General features: G+C 34.5%; 1 protein-coding gene and 1 pseudogene across 1 annotated transcript; one reads left to right on the top strand and one right to left on the bottom strand.

Moving 5' to 3' along the window:
- Positions 1 to 1,884: 1,884 nt before the first annotated feature.
- LOC120272562 lies at positions 1,885 to 14,464 on the top strand (annotated as a pseudogene).
- Positions 14,465 to 21,451: 6,987 nt separating this feature from the next.
- On the bottom strand, positions 21,452 to 22,382 carry LOC120271887 (MYB-like transcription factor 4). The gene is made up of 2 exons (XM_039278569.1): positions 22,007 to 22,382; positions 21,452 to 21,920 (listed from the first exon to the last, which is right to left on the bottom strand). Exons 1-2 carry the CDS (start codon positions 22,267 to 22,269, stop codon positions 21,554 to 21,556), a joined length of 630 nt encoding a protein of 209 aa, XP_039134503.1. The 5' UTR covers positions 22,270 to 22,382; the 3' UTR covers positions 21,452 to 21,553.
- Positions 22,383 to 22,759: the final 377 nt, after the last annotated feature.

Here is a 22,759-nt window from a genome sequence, read left to right as displayed (position 1 = left end):
ATGCATGAGCCACAAGAAGTTTCATAGTAGGGTGCTCTGAGGGTTCTTGCATATGTTAAAAGAGCTCACTACAAAGGTATTCTCTACAAGAATTATGGTCACCTAGACATTACAGCCTATTCGGACTCAAGTTATGCTGGCGATAGAGGAGACATAAAGTCTATGTTGGGTTTCTATATGTATGTTGGTAGAAACTTAGTCACTTGGAGAAGCAAGAAGCAGAATGTGGTTTCAAGATCGAGTGCCGAAGCAGAGTACAGATCAATGGCACAAACAGTTTGTCAGATAGTTTAGGTGCAGTCTCTTCTATCTGAGTTAGGATACCCCATCATGATACCTATGCAAATGTTATGTAATAATAAGGCTACCATCTTCATTGCAAATAATCTAATATTCCATGAGCGTACTAAGCATGTGGAGGTTGATTGTCACTATGTTCGTGATATGGTATTGAAGGGAGTCATCTCTATGCCATACACCCAGCCGTCTAAGCAACTAGTGATTATCTTCACCAAGGGTTTAAGTGTTAAAGTCTTTAGTAATCTATGTAACAAGCTGGGCATGTTCGACATATACGCTCCAACTTGAGGAGGAGTGTTAGAGTTTAGATTGGTTAATGGGCTATATTGGGCCCATACCAAAAAACCCTAAACTTTTTTCTATATATACCCTTGTACTCTTTCCTTGATTGATATCTAAATTATTTTTTCTATTCTCACAATTACTTTTAGTGCAGGTGGTAGAGTGATTGACACTTATCGTGCTTTATTGGCTCCTGAAATAGTGCAAGCATTGCTTTATGAAGGAGATTGGTGTCGAATTCTTCATGGAGTGAAGAAGAAAAACAAAGTGAGTTTATAATTGTTCTACTTTAATATAATTTTTATTTTATTTTTATGGTTTTTCTTGCTTTAATGTAATTTTTACTATTCTTTATTCACTTTGTATGTATTTGAAAGAGAAGAAACCAATTGAGATTTCACTTAAAATACCTTGAAGCTCAAGTTTAAAATGGTATGAAGCATTATTTTTGCATGTAAGTAACATTTAAGTTTATTCATTCTTTTTTTTTATCATCAATGATTAAATGTTTTGTTTTATAATTACTCATTGTATAAGTTTGATGGAAAAATTGGGGCAAACCTTCACATTCAAGACAATATATTCTTGAGGGTGGATGTTGATGGTGGATTGATTGTTTTCTTATTATCTATGGACTTATTTATTTGTTGTCAATCAATTGTATTACCACTTGGTTATTTTCTAATTGTTCTACTTTGACTTATTAACTATAGACTTACTTGTTTTATAATTGTTCAATTTGTTGTATTTTGTTTAAGTATGAACTGTATTTGTTATTTTTACAATATTTTGGAATCTTGTTTTAGTTGATGTTGCATTTGGTCAAATATGAAATATATTTGTTTATCTTTGAAAAATTATAGAATATTAAAATTCTAGTTCTGGTGTTTGGTCATGTATAAATTGTGTTTGTTGTCTCTAAAAAATTTTAGAATGTGGTCATTCTAGAATGGATGAAAAATATAAGTTTTATTTATTTGATGAAAACCAAGGAAAAAGACTTTTGAGCTCGAGCATAATATTTATGGTCATTTTTATTTTTTTGAGCTTAATTGAGCAAGCTCAAGCAGCTCAATTTATATACCAAAGTTTAAGTTATAAAATAAATACTTAATCAAGTTTGAGCCGAATATCAAGTGTCAAATTTTCAGCAGAGCTCAAGCTCTCTATTGCTCGGCTTGATCTCGATCTATTACATCCTTAGTCGCCAACACGAAGCTAAAAAGAGCAGCATCAAGAGAGTAGAGAGATTGAGTGAGAAGAACCCTGGAAAAGCTCTGGCGATTTCTCAGGAATCGATTCATGGCTCGCTATGATCATGGCATCACCATCTTCTCCCCAGACGGCCACCTCTTCCAGGTAGAGTATGCCTTCGAGGCCGTCCATAAGGGCAACGCCGCCGTCGGTGTTCGAGGAACCGACGCCATTGTCCTGGGCGTCGAGAAGAAGTCCACTCCCAAGCTCCAAGGACTCCCGTTATTCATTCATTCGCCTTGATTTGTGCCAAGGGTTTGAGGTTTCGATCTAGATTTCATTTATGTTCCTTTTATTCTGATCCGTGGGATGGTGAGGAAGATTGTGAATTTGGACAACCACATCGCGCTGGCTTGTGTGTGACTGAAGGCGAATGCTCAGATCCTAATCAACAAGGCGAGGATTAAGTGCCAAAGCCGTCGGCTCACTGTTGAGGATCCGGTTACCATCGAGTACATCACGTGCGATACATTACAGGGCTTCAGCAGAGGTACATGCAAAGCAGTGGGGTCTGGCCGTTCGGGCTCTCTACACTCATTGTCGGGTTTGATCCCTACACTAGTGAGCCATCGCTATACCATACTGATCCCTCAGGGACTTTCATGTCTTGGAAAGTAAATACTACTGGGAGGAACTCCAATTCCATGAGGGAATTTTTGGAGAAGAACTACAAAGAGACATTGGGGAAGGAGACAATCAAGCTGGCAATTCGAGCGTTTCTTGAAGTGAGTTGTTTTTGGCTATTCTTTCATTTAGTGACTAGTTCTGCTTTAAGCTTTTAGGATATATATCTATATGTGTGTGTGTGTGTTGTGTAAGTTATGTTCCTTTGTTTGGCAACAAGTAAATGGCTATTCTTTCATTTAGTAATATAGTTCTGCTTTAAGCACTTAGGTTATGTGTGTGTGTCTGTGTGTGTGTGTGTGTGTGTGTGTGTTTGTGTGAAAGTTATGTTCCTTAGTTTGACCACAAGTAGAACTTTGCCAAATATATGCAGATTAGAAGTTTGAATAAGTTGCTATATTAGATTTGGTGATAAGCCGGGAAATGAATGATCATTATTAAGTGAAATGATTCTCTATTTGTTTGTATTACTGATTTACTTCTAGTTCTAAATCATATTTCGTTTACTATATTTTCATGGGATTTCATTTGATGATCAAGACATGTCACACATCTATTTGTCTTTTGAAACCTAAAGAAAGCTTATTGTAGTGGTGCATTCTGACCAGTTCTTTTTTTTCCCTTGAAACAATGAAATATTGTGAATTTGCATTTAATTCTAATTACCAATTTCAGTCTACTGTACTTAATTACTTCAACATGATATTTCTTTTTTTGCTAAGGACAAGTGTCCTTAAAAGATAAATTAGTCCTGAATGTCAACAAGATAATTGTACCTAGCCGGACAGTATGTAGTAATCTTGGTATGTGTTCCATAAAAAACTATGCTTGATTCAATGATCCTTTAGGATGTGCCTCAATTCTATTCATTTTGTGAAATAGTTTGTCCAATACTATCATGATTAGCTTTATTTTGAAATTAGGGGCAATCTTTTTCATTGATAATTTTGTGTACATTTATTAGGCATTAAAATAATTATATTTGGAATTGATGACATAATCATGATTTAACACCATCTGTTTGCAGTAGCAATTTTCTCCATTTGCAATTGGTTCAATAATAATTTTGTGACACTTGAAATGAATGCGAAAAAATCATGTTGCTTTGATGATGTTTTGGTCATAAATATATGTTTCTTTTTTATTATAAAACCATGGATTTTAGAAATAGGCATTGCAGAAGATTTGGAGTGAAATGAACCAAACTAGAGGACTTAACTATGTGGGTTTTCACTTGGTAGAGTGTAGAGACAAACAAATGCAATCCTAGTGGGGCAAAGCTATTGCAACTTGCAAGTATATTCTAATTTTTAGCAAAGCCTTAAACAATGTTTAAGAAGGCAAAAGGTGTACTTGAGGCAAAAGTTATTTCATTCTAAATAAATGTCATGTAGTTGCCCCCAAAAACGTAACATAGACACCACTATCACTCACTAATCACTATCACTAGCAAAAGTTTCCGCAAAAACATCATTTTCTTCATCTTCAACATGAATATCCTCTTCCCATTCGGGGTCTTTTTCATCCACCAATGCTATTGGTATTTTTACTTTACCTAGAAAATGTTTATAATATGATAAAAAATATCATGAGTATTACTTGAAAGCTAAATAATAAATTAATATTAAACAATTAATTCAGGTATTAAAAGGAAATTAAACTAACATCCTTGGCTCTCCTTGCTTGCCTTAACCTTTGAATGTGATTTCCTCTTCCTTCTACTTCCATATCATTGTCATGCTTAAATAAATAATCATCAACATCAAAATCATCTTCATTAAATATTGATGCATTTTCATCCTTTTCATCATTAAGTACGTTCTAGGACTAGTCTTTCTTTCTTTCTTTTCATCTTCTCTTATCTTTTTCCAGTTGGCGACAACTCTTGTATCTTTCTTCTTTTTTTTTTTTAATTTCTTTGATATTTTTAATATTTTAAAAACAAAAAACCCTAAAACCCGTATCGGTTTTTAAAAATCGGGGTTGATCCATAAAAATCCAGGTTGAACCATATTTGATAACTCAACTAGTTGAGGCACACACCTCTTGCACCTCGAGGAGCAACCCTAGCATAAGCCTCAGATATTGAATAAAAGGGGTATGTGGTGCAATTTTCTTCCATGTCTTGAGGTGCGCCTCGAGGCCTGTGCCTTAAATGCCTTTTCAAACATTAATTGTTCTTCAAATTTTTGTATACAATATGCTTATGATGGACTAAAACTTTATTTAATGATTGATAAAAGGTTTCTAGTATAATGACTAGACATTATGTACTAAAACTTGAGCAGCACTATTGGAAGTCTTCTTTTTATACCTACATTAAGGATCTCATTTTGCTCGATTATATGGATTTTTTTTTTCTATGGATACACATGAAGAAACCATTGACATCTTGAGAATGAGACGTTTTATTTTTTTGTCCCTTTTTTATGTAGCTGAGTGATGCCATAAGTAGGAGCACAGGACTGTATAGCAAACTTGCTACCAGCCATGATGACAATAACACATCAATGTGAGTTTACTAGCAAGTAGCAACTTGCTACCAGCCCTGATCATTAATTAACAGTCTATGGATGCAAAAAATGTTATTAAATTAATCAAAATTGCTTCTGGACAAGGCAAATTGTCTGACATTGAGGATTGGTATATGAACTATATAGTTTACTGTTTTCTTTCAATTTTAGTTTATTAATATTCATTTATTTGTTCTTTTTTATTTGGGGGAGTTTGTCAAACTGTCTTGGTCTACAAGTTTAGGCTAGTCATCATTTTGCCAATGAAAATTCACATTTTTTTTAAGCTTCTTGAAGTCCTTAATCTCGCACTTCTAACCATGTCATAATCTTTTCTGCATAAACAATTCTTTATCATCATGCTCCCCTATTACAGTTTAGGTGAATGTACTGTAACTATACAAACCATTTCTTGGTTTTGTTCGGTATTGTTAGTTCTGCCGATGTGGTTTCTGGTTTAGAGAACACTCAAACACTCATAAAAAGCTCACACAAACCAAACAAGAAGGAGACATACAAGATTGGTAACCCAGTTCGGTGTCCACTCGCCTATGTTTGGGGGGCCAAGTCCGAAGATAAACAATCCACTAAAAGAGGTGAAAATAGATAAGTACAAACACTTGTCACTCACTCTCCCAACAATAAAGATCACTGCCCTCTCTAGATTGTCTAGTGCTCACACTCTCTCCTCCACAAGAGACACACCCAATCTCAGAGCAAGGTAGCTTATATAGATGCCTCAACGTCCCAAATATAGCACATACCTCTTTTAGAATCTCTGTGGTAACTAATTTAAAAACCTTCCAAAATTAGCTATTGCAACTCCTGTCGTAACATGAATTGCAACATGGCCCTGATTACTGATTTGACTGAGTTTTGGTTATATTGCAGATGACCTCAAGACCCATCAACCTCCTGGTCATGCTTAGTCCAAGTCGATGCAGCCAAATCTCCCGCTCCCACCTGCCAGCAACTAGCCTACCTCCTCAATTCCTCATCACGCAGTCCCATCACAAGGAGCGCACGTCCTTTGTGCGTCTTCACGAAACTTGTCAAACTTGATCTTCAATTCACCTAAGTTTGGTCTTCAAATCTTCCCAAGAAAGATCTTCAATCAATCATCTCAATCTTGCCAACAATAGGCATGTCTTCAACTCTTTCCCTTAATAGTCTTCAATCATCCTCATTAAGGTTTCTTCAAATCATACCTTCCATAGCCTTCAATCATACCATTGATAGGTATTTCCTCAATTAAGCTCCATCCATATTTAGTCTTCAATCAAATCACCTAAATATGGTCTTGATATGATCTTGTCTTCAAGTTGTAATACATTGTCAAAAATAACTCCACCAAGATCTTCAAGATATTTGTCTCCAAGTCATGACTCCTTGCCATGTTACCATACCTTGTCATGTCATCAATTATGCCACATCACACAGGTTGCCACATAATCTTGTCTTGGTGTCAAATCATGCCAATTATAGTGTGGTTGCACTAACAATCTCCCCCTTTGGCATAATTTAACACAACTACTTCTGTACCCAGATTGATTCTTGTTACAACTTCCAGGTACACCATTGCTTGGGACATGACTTTACAAACTAAAGAAAATCATCTAGTTGCTTACAAAATATATGATTACACTGCAACTAGTGATGCACAAAATAAGCATAAAAGTCGAAAACAAATATACCCATGTAGATCAGTCGGTTTGGAACTCTTGAACTTGTCAACTTCTCCCTCTTTGTGTCTGAATTGATGCCAAAGTCTTCACTGGTTGTTACAAGTCTTGTTACAACTTCTTCTATAACTCCTCCTATTTTCAGGATTCCTGGTCATCAGCTCCCCATATCTTCAGAACTCTTTCCTCCGGCTGCAAACAACATTGATAAACTATAGCAGATGCAAGTCATTTGCAGTCCCTAATAGGAATTAAAGTTGGCAAAGGCCAGTCTCACCCCTCAACTTTTTGAATCTTGTAGCGTCAGGGGGTTTGGTAAAGATGTCCGCCAATCGCTTTTCTGTTACAACATAATCAATAACAACTATTTTGTTCTCTACCAACTTTCGTATAAAATGATGTCGAAGATCAATATGTTTGGTATGAGAATGTTGGACTGGATTCTTGGAGATATCAATAGCACTTTTGTTGTCATAAAATATAGTCAACAACCCTTGTTGTAGGTCATAATCCTCAAGCATTTGCTTCATCCACAACAATTGTGTACAATAACTTCCTCCTGCTATGTATTCAGCCTCGGCAGTGAAGAGTGAAATAGAACTTTGCTTCTTGCTATACCATGTGACCAAGTTGTTACCAAGATAGAAACATCCTCTCGAGGTGCTCTTTCTATCTTCAATATTTCCTGCCCAATCTGCATCATTATAACCTGCAAGATGTGAGTTTGAGTCTTTTGAATACCAAATTCCATATTCTACGGTACCATGAACATATCTGATGATACGCTTAACAGTTTTCAAATGAGATTCCTTTGCTGTTACTTGATATCTTACACAAACTCCAACACTGAAGGAGATGTCTGGCCTGCTAGCTGTGAGATAGAGTAAACTTCCAATCATGTTTCTATAGAGACTTGGGTCTACATCTTTTCCATGCTCATCTTTTGTCAACTTCTGATTCACGCTCAAGGGTGTTCTCATGTGGCTAGCTTTTTCCAAGCTAAATCTTTTCACTAAGTTCTGTGCATACTGGGTTTGAGAAATGAAAATTCCTTCTTTGCATTGTTTGATTTGGAAACCCAAAAAGTAGTTCAGTTCACCTACCATGCTCATCTCAGACTCTTCTTGCATTAGATGAACAAACTCATCAACTTGCTTTTGTGATGGTGAACCAAATATGATATCATCAACATAGATTTGTGCCACAATAAGATCTGATTTGGATTTCTTTATGAACAAAGTTTTGTCTGCTCCCCCTCTTTGGTAGCCCTTCTCAAGTAAAAATTTCGTAAGCCTTTCATAGCAAGCCCGAGGAGCTTGCTTCAAGCCATAAAGAGCCTTTTTCAATTTGAACACATGATCTGAATGTTGAGGATCTTAAAACTCTTTTGGTTGCTCCACAAAAACTTCTTCACTTAGAACTCCATTTAGAAAAGCACTCTTGACATCTATTTGATGTAGCTTGAACCCCATATAACATGCTACTGCTAACAATAATTTGATGGATTCTAGGCGTGCAACTGGTGTAAATGTTTCATCAAATTCAACTCCTTCAACTTGAGTATATCCTTGAGCCACTAGTCTTGCTTTATTTCTGGTGATGTTGCCTTTGTCATCAGTCTTGTTCTTGAAAATCTACTTCGTTCCAATAACATTTTACATTCTTTGGCCTTGAGACCAATGTCCACACATCATTTCGAACAAATTAATTCAATTTTTCTTCCATTGCAGCCATCCAGTATTCATCAACTAAAGCTTCTTTGACATTCTTTGGTTCAATAAGAGAGTTGTAATATGTGTATCCAGCCAATTCTCGATAATCGATTCATTGAGTGCTTCTAGTTCTTCTTCCTTCAGTCACATTACCAATCACATTCTGAATAGGATGATTCTTCGTTATTCTTGAGGATGGTTCAAGACTGTTGTCTTCATTATCAATTTCTTCTTTATCTGATCATGAGATGATTTCGTTGTTGTAACTTCAGTTGCAACATTAGTTATAACCTGTTGGCTATCTGAATCCTGAGTTATTTCTGTTGTTGCAGTTGGTGTTATAACCTGTGCTGCAACTTCTTGTTCTGCCTGTAACTCTTCATCTGCTGATTCATAATTCTGAGTGATAAGCTTGTTTGGCTCACTTGATGCACCTTGAGTCTCCATATCAGAGAAATCATCAACAACAACATTAATAGTTTCCATCATCTTTTTGGTTCTTGAATTAAACACCCGATAGGCTCTACTAGTAGTAGAATACCCCATGAATAATCCTACATCACTTTTCTTGTCAAACTTTCTCAGTTGATCTCTATCATTCAAAATGTAACATTTGCTTCCAAAGATGTGAAAGTATTTAAGATTTTGCCTTTTACCTTTCCAAATTTCATACGGTGTCATGTTGGTTGAAGGCTGAATGTATACTCTATTGATGATGTAGCATGCTGTATTGATTGCTTCCGCCCAAACTCTTGTAAAGAGTTTCTTTGAATTCAACATAACTCTAGGCATCTCTTGGAGAGTGCGATTCTTCCTTTCAACCACTCCGTTTTGTTGAGGAGTTTTTGGAGCTGAAAATTTATGACGAATCCCATGTTCCCTGCTAAATTCTGCAAACTGAGCATTTTCAAATTCTCTTCTATAGTCACTTCTGAATTTGACAATCTTTCCTATTTAACACTATTTTTCATTTTGGAGTTGCATGTATAACTTCTTGAAAGCTTCAAAATTTTTTGATTCTCTTTGAGGAAGTCCACCCAAGTGTACCTAGAATAGTCATCAACACACACAAACAAATATCTTTTACCTGACAAGCTTTCTATCTGTGTGGGTCCAATAAGATCTATATGTAAGAGTTCAAGCACTCTTGTTCTAACAATGTCTTGCACTACTTTGTGAGAAGCACGACTTTGCTTTCCCAGTTGACAAGGTCCACATACACCATCTTCCTTTTTTGGTAAGCTTGGGCACTCCCTTAACAGCTTTCATTTCTTAATCATCATCAGGTTCCTGAAGTTCAGATGTCTAAGCTTCTGATACCAAATTTCATTGATGTTGCAAGATGCGTTATAACAGACTTCCAATTTCTCTAGCAAATAGCAATTGTCTGAAGATCTTGAACCAGTTCAAACACACTGACCAGCTTCATCATAGACCACACATCTGTCCTAAGTAAATTTTACCACCAGATATTGATCACATAATTGACTTATATTCAGAAGATTTGCCTTCAGTAATTCTACATGCAGAATATTTTTTAATCTTGAGGAACCATTAATGTTCCTTTTCTAACTACTTGACCTTTCTGACCATTACCAAAGGCCACATGCCTAATTGGACATTCTTTGTAGTTCATCAAAAAACCTTTGCCACATGTTATATGTCTTGAACAACCACTGTTAAAATACCAGTTGTCTTTTGAGGATTTTTCATTAAAGAGTATCCCACTTGATTTTCTTTTCTGACTTATATATTCTTGATTCTTTCTTCTTTTCTCTAGTATCTGGTGTCTGCCTCATATTTTTGTCTTCTCTTATATTTTTCTTCATCTTCCAATATCTTGGATGAATGTACCCTTTGACACCACAGTAATAACATGTCGGAATCCACTTCTTTGCTTTTCCAAATACTCTACCATTCTTCATATCTTCATTCTGTTGATAACACTCAGGTCTTATATGGCCTCTTCTTCCACAATAAAAGCATATAGGAACTTGTCTTCTATGTCGTCTCTTCTCCTTATTATGCTTCACTTGTTTATATTCTTGAATATTTGATGGAAAGCAGCCTGCTTCAACTTTGCTTTTCCTGTCCCTTGATGTCTCTTTTATATGATGCTCTGTCACACTTGTTTGAAAAGGTATCTCCTCAATCTTGGCTTTTCCTTTGTTTATGTAATTTAAGGACTTTTCAGCATTGTTCAGCTTTTCTTGACATTCTCTCAACTCTTTTGCAAGTTTTTTTTTTTGTTTTGTATGAACATTTTATAAAGTTTATTTAGCATAAGTTCATACCTATGAAGAAGATCATTTTTAGTCACTTCTTCACAAACAGCTTCTTCAGGTGTTGCAATTGATGTTGTAACTGGACTTGCAAATGCACTGAAATTTCTGAAAACTTTACCTTTCTTTAGCACAGCTGGTAAAGAAGTATGATTGCTGATTACATCTTCTGCGTTGTCTTCTTCCTGAATTTTTTTGAAGTACCTGTACAGTTCCCTGGTCAAAAGGGTAATTTCTTCTTCTTCTTTATCTTCAGTCTGTTGTAACTCTTTTGGGCTTGTTGTTTCAGCTTTCAGAGCTATATCTTTTTCTCTTCTACCTAGATTTAGATTCATCTCATAGGCTTGTAGGGATCCCATAAACTCATCAAGTCTTATAGTTATGATATCTTTTGCTTCTTCTATCGCAGCAACTTTACCATCGAATCTTCTTGGAAGACCTGAGAGTTTTATGAACAAGTTTTTTATCAGAATACTTCTTACCGAGTTGAGATGCTTGAGATTCTCAAATCTGGTTGACAACATCTGGAGCTTGGAAATTTTCACCAGATTTTTACCTTCATGAATTCTTTATAGAATGTCCCAAGCATCCTTAGCACAATCACAAGTTGCAACATACTTGAACTGGTTCTCTTCTACTCCTCCAAAAATAGCATTGAGTGCTTTTCTATTGGCAATCGCTTTGAGCATATCTCCGGGACTCCAGTTACTCTTCATCTTCATGGTCTTGCTCATGTTTTCATCAACTTCAATTGGGGGAGACCATCCTTCTTCCACGGCTGTCCATGCACTCTTATCAAGAGATTTGATGAAAGCCTTCATGCATGCCTTCCAGTATGGATAATTTGATCTATCGAGCAACGATGGTCGTGTGACGGAAGCTCCTTCTTTTCCAGCCATCAATGGAATTTGTTAGGACCTCGCCGACTTTCAAACCAAAGAGAGCACGACAACCATAGCTCTGATACCACTTGTTAGTTCTGCCGATGTGGTTTGTGGTTTAGAAAACACTCAAACACTCATAGAAACCTCACACAAACCAAACAAGAAGGAGACACACAAGATTGGTAACCCAGTTCAGCGTTCACTCACCTACGTCTGGAGGCCAAGCCTGGAGATAAACAATCCACTAAAAAAGATGAAAATATATGAGTACAAACACTTGTCACTCACTCTCCCAACAATAAAGATCATTGCCCTCTCTAAATTGTCTAGTGCTCACACATTCTCCTCCATAAGAGACACACCCAATCTCAAAGCAAGGTAGCTTATATAGACGCCTCAACGTCCCAAATATAGCACATACCTCTTTTAGAATCTCCGCGGTTACTAATTTAAAAACCTTTCAAAATTAGCTGTTGCAACTTCTATTGTAATATGAATTGCAACATGGCCTTGATTGCTGATTTAACTGAGTTTTGGTTATATTGCGGACGACCTTAAGATCCATCAACCTCCTGGTCATGCTTAGTCCAAGATGGTGCAGCCAAATCTCCCGATCACGATTGCCGGCAACTAGCCTACCTCCTCAGTTCCTCATCACGCAGTCCTCGCAAGGGGTACACGTCCTTTGTGCATCTTCACAAAACTTGCTAAAGTTGATCTTCAATTCAGGTCTTCAAATCTTCCCAAGAAAGATCTTCAATCAAGCATCTCAATCATGACAACAATAGGCATGTCTTTAACTCTTGCCCTTAATAGTCTTCAATTATCCTCATTAAGGTTTCTTCAAATCATACCTTCAATAGCCTTCAATCATACCATTGATAGGTATTTCCTTAATTAAGCTCCATCCATATTTAGTCTTCAATCAAATCACCTAAATATGGTCTTGATCTGATCTTATTTTTAAGTTGTAATACATTGCCAAAAATAACTCCACCAAGATCTTCAAGATATTTGCCTTCAAGTCAAGGCTCCTTGCCATGTCACCATGCATTGCCATGTCATCAATTATGCCACGTCACACAGGTTGCCATGTCATTTTGTCTTGGTGTCAAATCATGCCAATTATAGTGCGGTTGCACTAACAGGTATGATTCCTTTGTTTACCAGCTATGGGCAATAATAGGTTCCTTCTATCGATATTTACAAAACTAAAGAATACATACCATGATATTTTGTCAAAACCTAGTTTGATTTACTAAACCTTCTTTCAGTTGAATCTTTTGTAACAAGCAAGATAACTTGTTATATCAGGTGCTAAAGTTCATTGGTGAAATTAGGCTTACGATTTCTGTTAATGGAAAGTAGAATTGTGTCAATGTCAACTGCCTGGAATCTAGGAATGATGGTTTAACATTGTTTTCACTGTCATTTTTGTTGTTGTTACTTTGTATTCATAACTTGAGCCTGATAAGTATGGCAAACGTGCTCGCCCTTTAATAAAATGATTGACAACAGCTTTATTGAGCTTAGTGCTTTGTAAAGCAATCAAAATTTGTCCCTTATTATCTTGATTCAGTAATGTAAAGTCAATCATTTTGAAATGTAAAGTCCTATTATCACTTCTTAATCGTTAAGGAATGTAAAGTCCTATTACCACTACTCAATCCAAACTTTTAAATATGAGTCTGATTTGTTTCTTGTGTTAATGTTCTGTATACAACATTACTTTTGTTGTTGTGTAGCAAGGATTTTTTGTTAGACTTACAAATAATTGTGGATGCTTCATCTTTAATCATGCAAGGCAATTCCTGATCTCATACTTATGAGGTTTTTTGTAGCTAGGAATTTTTTTCTCCTTATTAGACTTGCCGATAATAATTATGTGCTTTTTATCTTGGACCATTCAATACAGTTCCTGAACTCATAGTTTCAGTGCTTTTTCATTATGTCATTAGAAAGAATTATCATCAATTTTTTCTTACGAATTTTCCTAGATTTAGAATCCATCTTATGCTAGTGTCTGTTGGCTGTTTGTGGTTTCCCTTCCTGATGAGACACCATCATGTTCTTTGTGATACCCCTTCCCAATCATTACAACTTGCATCAAACTAACTCTGAAACGTGGTCAATATTCTAGGTTGTTGAGAGAAAAGGGAATGGGGGACATCGAAATTACCGTGATGACGAAAGAGCATGGTCTTCATCAACTTGAGGAGTCAGAAATTGAAGCCTTTATCTCTGAAATAGAAGCAGACAATGCGGTATCTTAGGCAAGAAAAAAAAGGCTGGCATTTAACAAGCTTGATTTTGCGGATGTTCTTGACCGCAGGTTTGCTTTCTCATCATTATTGCTTTATTCTCATCTTTATACATAGGCTTTTCAGATAGAAAACATTTCAACAACCTCCCAGATCCTATACTCACCTTTGTGATAGACTTCATCTTTCAAAGAATTTGGGATCCTTTTGTTTTTCAATTAAAACTGGAAACAGATCCCTAGAGTCCTAGACTAGTCCATCTAAGCACCAGGAAATGTTTTTAACATTTTCTCTGTATCATCTTAAATTTCTTTGCATAAAAAAATTCCTTCTTGTTTTGCATCAAAACCAACGAATTATTAGATAGATTGGTGTGTGTAGCTTTGTATATTTTGTGATGCACATTTAACGGCTTGACAGGTATAATACTGTAAGATGGGTTTACCCCCTCTCTGTTTTTCAGGTTGAGTTACTCTGGGTTCCTTTTTATCATAGTTTTAGTAATCTTATACCATTCATTTACTCAAAGATTCTTCAACATTGACAGTGCTGATTGGTCAAAACAAGTCTATGAAGTGGGTGGAGGAATAAACTTGACTAAATGTGGAAAAAAAAAGGCATGAACTTTCTTTGGATATGATGTAATTGGTACAAAGCAAAAAAAAAAAAAGCAGTCCAAGGCTATCTTGGCTGTGCCTTTATCCTTTCTTCATGACTTTTAGTTTAGTTTTTCTTTCTTCATGTTTTCATTTCATTCCCATCTCTGTCAACCTTCAATAAATTCATTACCCGTTATTTCTGTGTTCTTTTTCACCATTAAATAAAAATTTATTGAAGTGAAAGATCCAATTGAAGCAGCAACTTTATTATTTGGATTATGATGGCTAGAAAGGATTATTATAGCGTCATTTATCAAGTTCGCATCTTAAAAGAACCACTTCTTTGTCACAAATTCCTAACTTGACGCAAGATTTCTTCTATATTTTGTATGACCTTCTTCCAAGGTACATTAATACAGAACCAAGTTTTGATATTTTAAACATAAAAAGGTATTTTTATAAATTTATTGAAAAAAATGATAAAAAAATATGTAACATAAAGTTGACAGGTTGCCAATATAAAAAATGAAGCATGAACCATTTCAGATGTTTTAAATTTTTTAAAATTTCATCAAATAAAATCAATGTAATTCATCGTAATAGGATAATACAATATAGTAGCCTGACAAACTGAAAAATATTAGCTGATGCTATTATCATAATAACCGAATAGTTAAGATATTTGACTTTCATGTAGAAGATCAAAAGTTTGATTGTATATAATTGAGTTGTTAAGATCTAAATTATTTTTATATGAGATTATAATTTGTTATTATCAATTCTATTTTATTCTAATACTTAATGAAACATAAAAACAATGCTAATAAAAATACATAAAGTTTTTTTTTAAAAAATAAAGTGCATAACTAGATTCATTAGCCTGACTTGAATCCCACTGTGCAACGCAAGGTTTAAATATGGCTAATTAGGTGTCTAAATGAGTTAAACCATTTATTGATCCACAAAAATCATGCCGGGTCACAAGTCAACCTATTTAATAATCTACGTTAAAATGTATCACATATATAATAATTATATTAAATACACACTCAGAGCTAATACTTTGACTTCTCTTCTTCACTTGTTCTTGAAAATTAAAAGCAGTAGCATTTCTTGCACATGGTGATGATGAGAGCTTTGAAGAAAAACAGTACATGTGGTAGTTCAATTCTTCATTTTCAAGGCAGAAGGAAACATTTGAATCTTGATTTCTGGAGAAGAATAATGTACTAATTCTTTTATTACAGAGCAGTAGAAGATAAAATCTTCAAGTATATGATAGAAATATGTTATGCATATACTTAATTTTTAATATTTATATAAAAATACAGAAAAAAGATAAATTTATATTTTAATTACAAATATAAATAAATCAAACAATTATTTTTTCAATAAATATAAGATATAATTTATGTAATAGAATGGTCTTGTGGTTTGTTGGCACTTAAAATCTCCTCTCTCCATTAGAGGTGGGCACGAGTAGGTTAACCGACCCGGCGGGTCTGACTAATTGGGTTGCGGTTCACCGGCCCACCGACCCAGACCCGGCCCGGCTGGGTGTAAAACCCGCCTGGCTGGGTTGGCCCGTTGAACCCGGTGGGTCCAAGTCACAGGAAGCCGGACCCGGAATCGGCTCGGCTTCCATGTTGACCCGGCGGACCAGGACGGCCCGGCAGGTTGGGCCGGTGGGTCAACTCGGCAAGTTGGGCCAAGCGGGCCGGGCCGGGTTGGCCTACTTGATAAAAAAAATTAAAAAATTTTAAAAAATTCAGAGAATTTAAAAAAATATATGAAAAAAATCAGAAAATTCAGAAAAAATAGGTTGGGCCCGGCGGGCCGGGCCGGGTTGCAACCTGCTTCTAAACCGGGTCTGGCCCGGTGGGTTGACCAGGCGGGCCAACCCCGCCAGCCACGGGTTAGGGCAAGCCTAACTTGTAACTGGCTCGTCTCCATGACGGGCCGGTTACGGTTTGTTGGCCCGGCCCGCTGGGTTAGTGACCAGGCGGGTTGGTTCCGGGCACCCGATGGACCAGTTCCGGGCCGGGCACGAGCTGGGCCGGGTTGCCAGACGGCCCGTGCCCACCTCTAGTCTCCATAGATGATGATAAACTATATTTCTGTAAGGTTTAGTTAAAGATGCATATAATTAAAAAATATACATGTTTTTAATGAGTTTTATGTGGGGTAAAAGTTTTAGGAGGCCACCGTACTATGACCATTTTTCACTTTGCTCACTGAATTTCAATTTGTTTCTTTTTAGTCATCCTACAATGATTTTCTTTCACTGGGAGGTCACTTATAAGAATTCGATTAAAAAAACTGAGCTGGTTATCGAAATTGGCTGAGTTGGCTTGGTGATGTGTCCAAACCAACTCAGCCAATTCTTGTGGCTAGCTTAGCTTTTTTGACTGGCTATTTATAGATGATCTCCCTATGAAAGAAAATCAGTGTAGGGTGATAAAAAAAAAAACAAATTGAAATTCAATGAATAAAGTGAAAAATAGTTATAGTAAAGTCACCTTCTAAAATTTTTACCCGTTTTACGTGTGAGACCCTTATTGTTCAGTGGCCACGTACAATGATGTGGCTTTTATTTTTTTAATTAATCAAACTCCTCTTATCTCAAACCCATTGTGTACCCAAACACAAATAATTGATGAATTATTATTTCTATTTTTAATATGTATATAATATATATATATATATATATATATATATATATATCATTCTAGAAGGTGGAGTTAGGTAGCATGGGATAGGTAGGTGTCAAAATCAACAGCATAGCATGCAAGAGAACAAGCCCATGAATGAAGGGGTGAGGTCAAATTGGCATGGAGTGGGAGTGGGAGCGGGAGTGGGAGTGGGAGTGGGAGAAGTCAAGGGGCATACATGAGAGATTAGCATTTTGGTGGGGCATTTGATAGAAAGGAGAAAAAGAAGGGAGAAGGAACCACCCAAAGAAGGATGGTAAAAGTGCTTGTGATGGAGATTAAAGATCCAAGTTGGTGTCACTTTTGACCGATTTGGGACCTCCCAATCTTAATCTAGAGGCCACTATCATGCACTTCTTCTTCCCACATTCATTCACTTCATTGCTTTTATCTTGCTTAAAAATAATCTGAAAAAATATATATATATATAATATATACACACACATACCAAGTTTGTATTCATGAAAAAGACTCAAATACCACACCACTTCCACGTTACAAGAATAATAACTCTTTCACTTGTTAAGCAAAAAAAATTAAAAACTCCTTCCCACAATATTAGTTAAAATAAATGATTTATCAATTTTATAAAAAAAACACAAAAAAATATACCATATTGATTTATTTCATGATCACAAATATTTATTTCATCTTATCATCACCACACAAATGATCGTTTTTCATGTTTTATTTCATCTTAATTATAAAGGAAAAAATTGTAATGAAACGAATCCTTTTATCTGATATTCTATTTGTCATTAATTTTTCATATTAATCTTAACATTTAATCATAATATAATTTTATTTAAAGACTATTAAAATATTTATAATTTTTATTTTGATTTTAATAGACTGCAATATTTTTTATTTTGGTTTTTGTTATTTTAAGACTATTAAAATATTTCACTCACACTTTTTATTATTACGCTTTAAGTATACATTAAAATCACTAAAAAATTTACATTTGGAAAAAAACTTTTTTAGTGCATGGGCTGAGTGGAACCAAGGAGCGAATGGGGCTAAAACCCTCAAGGCAACACTACCATCATCAAGTAATCAAAGATATTTATGTTTTTTTATATTTAAAATAACGTGATAATAGATTTTTTTTACTCATAAATGTCCAATTTAAATGGGTGAAGCGTTAACCCAAGTCGTGAGTTGAGAGTTCCATGCCCACCCAGGTTTGAATTTAGACGGAACTCACCCAAGTTTGAATCGCTAGTCCTTCATTCCTCTCTAGAGTAGATGGATTATTAGTGTAGCTTTTAAAGCATAAGTTTTTACAATCATTGACATATTTTTAGAAAATACAAATTCATAATTGTAGTTTTTTTTTTTTGGTACATGTGTGTTTAAATTGTAGTTATATTACTATTTTTCTTTGATGATTATTGTTTTATTAGATATATATATATATATATTGTTAGACCTTTAGTCCCCATCAACGAGTCTTAGTCCTGGTTCCTGTCACTTTCATGACAAAATTAAAAGACAAGACAATTAACCTAAATCACCTCTAACAATAAAACATTTATATATATATATATATATATATGAAAACATGTATGTATGTCAAATTTGTATTTATGAAAGAGAATGGAGATTGACTGCATTGGTTTATTTCATCTCATTATCACAAAAGGTTAGTGTGACATTTTATCAAACTTTAATTATATATATAAAGAAATTGTAGTGAAATGTATCATTTTGTTTGATATTGTTTTTGTCACTAATTTTTTATATTAATATTTACATTTACTCATTATATGGTTTTAGTTTAAGGCTATCAAAATGTTCACAATTTTTTTATTTTGATTTTAACAGACTAATATATTTGTGTAAAAAAGAAAATTTATTGATGTTTGTATGTTAAACTATTATCATAATAATATCTGTGTCAGATTATGTGTTACATTTTGACATTAATCGTCCATATATTATTATTGTATTCATGTATCTTATCATTCTTTAAACTATTTAGTTTTAAATAAGAAAAAAATTATGATTTTTCTCCGTGGAGTGGAAAACATTGTGATTTGGTTCAATGCGTAAAATCACTAAAAAGATTGCACCTAACATAAATGTTTTAGTGCATTGACATAATTACTAATGAGACCAAATTAAAAGACAATTAACCTAAATCACCTTGCATTAAATCATGTGTGTATATATATAACAAAATAAAGTAAAGACCTCTTTTCAGATAATAATAAGTAGTAGTTTATAAGTTTGGTCACTAGAAAGGGAGCATCAAGTGGTCCTCATCTAATGTCATGCTTCTATTGTTGGTGGGAGTTGGAAAACATTATTATTAGTTTGATTAAACCAAATGAAATGATACAAAATGGTTGGGAAATAATATATATGACAAGTAGTTAGATCTCATTGATCAATTGTGTGGTAGGCATTCCTCTGTTTTTTTTTCCTTTTTTAATTTCAATTAAAATGAAAGTATGGAAGGTTCTTTTGCCTACCTAACTTGTGGAAAAGAAAAATCAAAGAGGTGTTTGTGTGTGATGTGAGAAAAGGACTTGCAATATTTTTTCCACATCAAAGACCTCTGAACTCAAGAAGAAATGAGTGGCTCATTTATTTAAGTCTTAGTTGGTAGAATGGTTAACAAGATATGCTTTCTAATGAATCCCACACCAAAACCAAGATTTTTTTTAATAACAATCATAATAACAAGAAGTGTATATATATACTTAAAAAAAAATAAATGACATTTAAGTTAAAAATTAATATTTTTGCTCCATCATTTGAAGAATTTTGAGAAATATTCACTTTATAAAACTCACGTTATGCCCAATTTGAATGTAAGTTGAGCTATCCTATTTTAACATTATATTCTAATTAATTTATAGATAAATTACATACAATCTTATGGTCTTAAGTGAGATACAATTTGAGTAGAAAAAAAAACTCACTAGTACTTAATGTACTAATAAATTCATTTGAATCACATTTTTAAATAAAACAAAACAACTAGTTTGATATCCCGATTGAGAATTATATGAATTTTGAACTCACCTAAATATATAAAAAAAAAAACCTCATGGTATAGTAGTTATGAAGAAGAGAAATAATACAAATGACTTTTTCCATTTCAAGGCCATTGAGCCATGAAAATTCATGTCACACTCTAGATAAAGATGATAGCAATATATTTCCCAATCTATGTGTCACTCTCTTTAAGAAATCCAACAAGGACAAGTAGACAATGGCAGTTGTAGTTGCCAACACCACCATGTGGCATCAATAGAAAAGAAAGAGAAAGATAGATATAAGGGTGTAAATTCACAAAGTTAATGAGATACAATAATAATAATAATAAAGTGGAAGTTAGTGGATGAACTGAGTTTTAGAATAAAAATTATTCAAGTCTTAGGGACACTAAGATTTTTATGTTTATTTATTTATTTTTATTTTTTATGTCTTATTCAAAAAAAAAAAAACTAAGATTTTTATGTGTCATGTCTTGATGTTAGGGGGATAAATTATACATGTTTTAGTTGATCAAGTTTGTTAAATGATGATATTGATTGAGTCACACCTAACAAGTGGATATAGTTCCTTGGTTTTGTTTTTATGGTTTTGATATTGGTTTTGCTCAAATAAGTTTAGTTTTTTGTGTTAGGTAACCAACTATTGATTAATTAAAAGAGTAATCACAAAAATTTATAAAGAACTTCTTCAAGTAGTTTTCGTTAGCACTAGTTAATCATAATCTATTTTTTCTTTAATGTTGATTTTGATGATTTAACCAATCTGGTATATGGTTTTTTTTTATTGAAATTATAATTAAAAAAAACTCATGATCTTACTTAATAATATCAAATACGTCTAACATGATATCAGTGTTAATTTATTATGATTGAAAAACTAATAAATTTGTTACTGAACCCTAAAAAAATTACATCATTGTTTATTCATTTATTTATTATGTCCATTACAATGTTAGACCAAAGCATTTATAATTTCAGTAATAAAAAATGAAAAATGACCAAAATTTAGGATCAGTTTTAATTTATGTTAATGCCAAATAGTTTGGGCATTTACCATATGTTTACAATTTTGTTACCACTCATTATTGAATGAGTAATTGAACATGCTTTGATCATCAAGGTTCACACATACTTAGTACCATTCATTATTGTGTTTCTGTGTTTGTGCCTTTTTTGGTGAGCCCTATCATTAGTTCAAATACTTCTCCCCTACCTACCCCTTCACAATTCATTCCCTCATCCTCTCACCTCTTATCCACAAAATTCTCAAATACAGTCATGAATTCCAAGAAAATAACAGTAAATATAATAATTCATCCAAAAAAACTTAAATCAAGCATTCAAAAAACCAAGAAGATCTCTAATTAAACACATGAAAGCATGCCTCTTAATTAACATAAAAGTTTTCCCTCCAACTACACTAGACTACCATTCAGTGTTCTCATTTCATATGGGCATTTCTATAGTCCAAAACTCCACTGCTGAGACCAAGAAAATTAGTGTCACACTTGCACTCAGAGGAGCCACAACTAAAACAAAGAGTAGTTTTCTCCATCTTCACAGGCTCTTGAGAAGGAAGACTTATGCAAAGCTCCAAATTCAAGTCAGGACATTGCCATGAAGATGCCTCTTGCCCTACCTCACCATTGGCCACCTTCTCGTCCTTCTTCTCCGCCGACTCCATCACTGGCCGATGCGTCGCTGGGTCTATTCCCCTACTCAATAGCTTCCTTTTTATATGCGTGTTCCAGTAATTCTTGATCTCATTATCCGTCCTGCCTGGTAATTTCGCGGCGATAAGCGACCACCTGCATACAAAAAAAAGAGAGTCAAGTTTATATATTCAATGTCATATTTACTAATTTAACTGATATTCATATCCATATTTACTAACTTGTTGCCGAGATGTCCATGGAGTTTAATGATGAGCTCGTCCTCTTCTTGTGTGAAATTACCGCGTTTGAGATCGGGCCGGAGATAGTTTATCCACCGGAGACGGCAACTCTTGCCACACCGGCGAAGTCCAGCTGCTTTAGGGAGTGAACGCCAACATCCTTCTCCATGAACCTTGATATGTGCTATGAGCCTTTCATCTTCTTCCTTTGTCCATGCTCCTTTGTTTGTGTGAGCTTTCTCACAACATGGTGACCTTCCCATGATCTCTCTCTCTCTCTCTCTCTCTCTTTTATTTTTATTTTTTATTTTTTAAGTTTCATTTGCACCTACTAGGAGCAGGAGAAGGAGATTTATAGTGATTTTGTGGAGCTTAAGGCTTCTAGATGTGAGTTGGTGAGAAAGAGAGTGGATGGTAGGCCTCCTTGGCCATCTTTGTCATGAGGTAATCAAAACATGAACAAACAAATTATTTAAAAAGTCACAACACAACCAAATTGGTTTATTAGTTAGTTAATAAAGTTAATAAAGTTAATTAGGTGGCTCTGCTCATAACCATGGCTCGTGTTATTCACCCAAAAATTTGCATTTCTTTACTTGACACACATGATTCTCATAAACGATTGGCTCTAAATAAGTTTGGGTAAAATATTAAAAGCTTTATTAGGAGGTATATATATCTCTTTTCATAGGTAATTTTATAAATAGAAGTCTTTAAATTTTTATTAGAGTTAAAGTATTTGATTTTTATATT

Source organism: Dioscorea cayenensis, chromosome 11, assembly GCF_009730915.1.
Source record: "Dioscorea cayenensis subsp. rotundata cultivar TDr96_F1 chromosome 11, TDr96_F1_v2_PseudoChromosome.rev07_lg8_w22 25.fasta, whole genome shotgun sequence".
NCBI classification, from domain to species: Eukaryota; Viridiplantae; Streptophyta; class Magnoliopsida; order Dioscoreales; family Dioscoreaceae; genus Dioscorea; species Dioscorea cayenensis.
The sequence above is the reverse complement of the archived record's forward strand: the minus strand, read 5'-3'. Positions and strand labels throughout refer to the sequence as shown.

Bases quoted from the DNA above. Each gene is read 5' to 3' on its own strand.
- LOC120271887 (XM_039278569.1), bottom strand. From the start codon at position 22,269: ATGGGAAGGTCACCATGTTGTGAGAAAGCTCACACAAACAAAGGAGCA. The intron at 21,921-22,006 runs GTTAGTAAATAT...TTTTGTATGCAG, and splicing joins CATGGACATCTCGGCAACAA to GTGGTCGCTTATCGCCGCGA.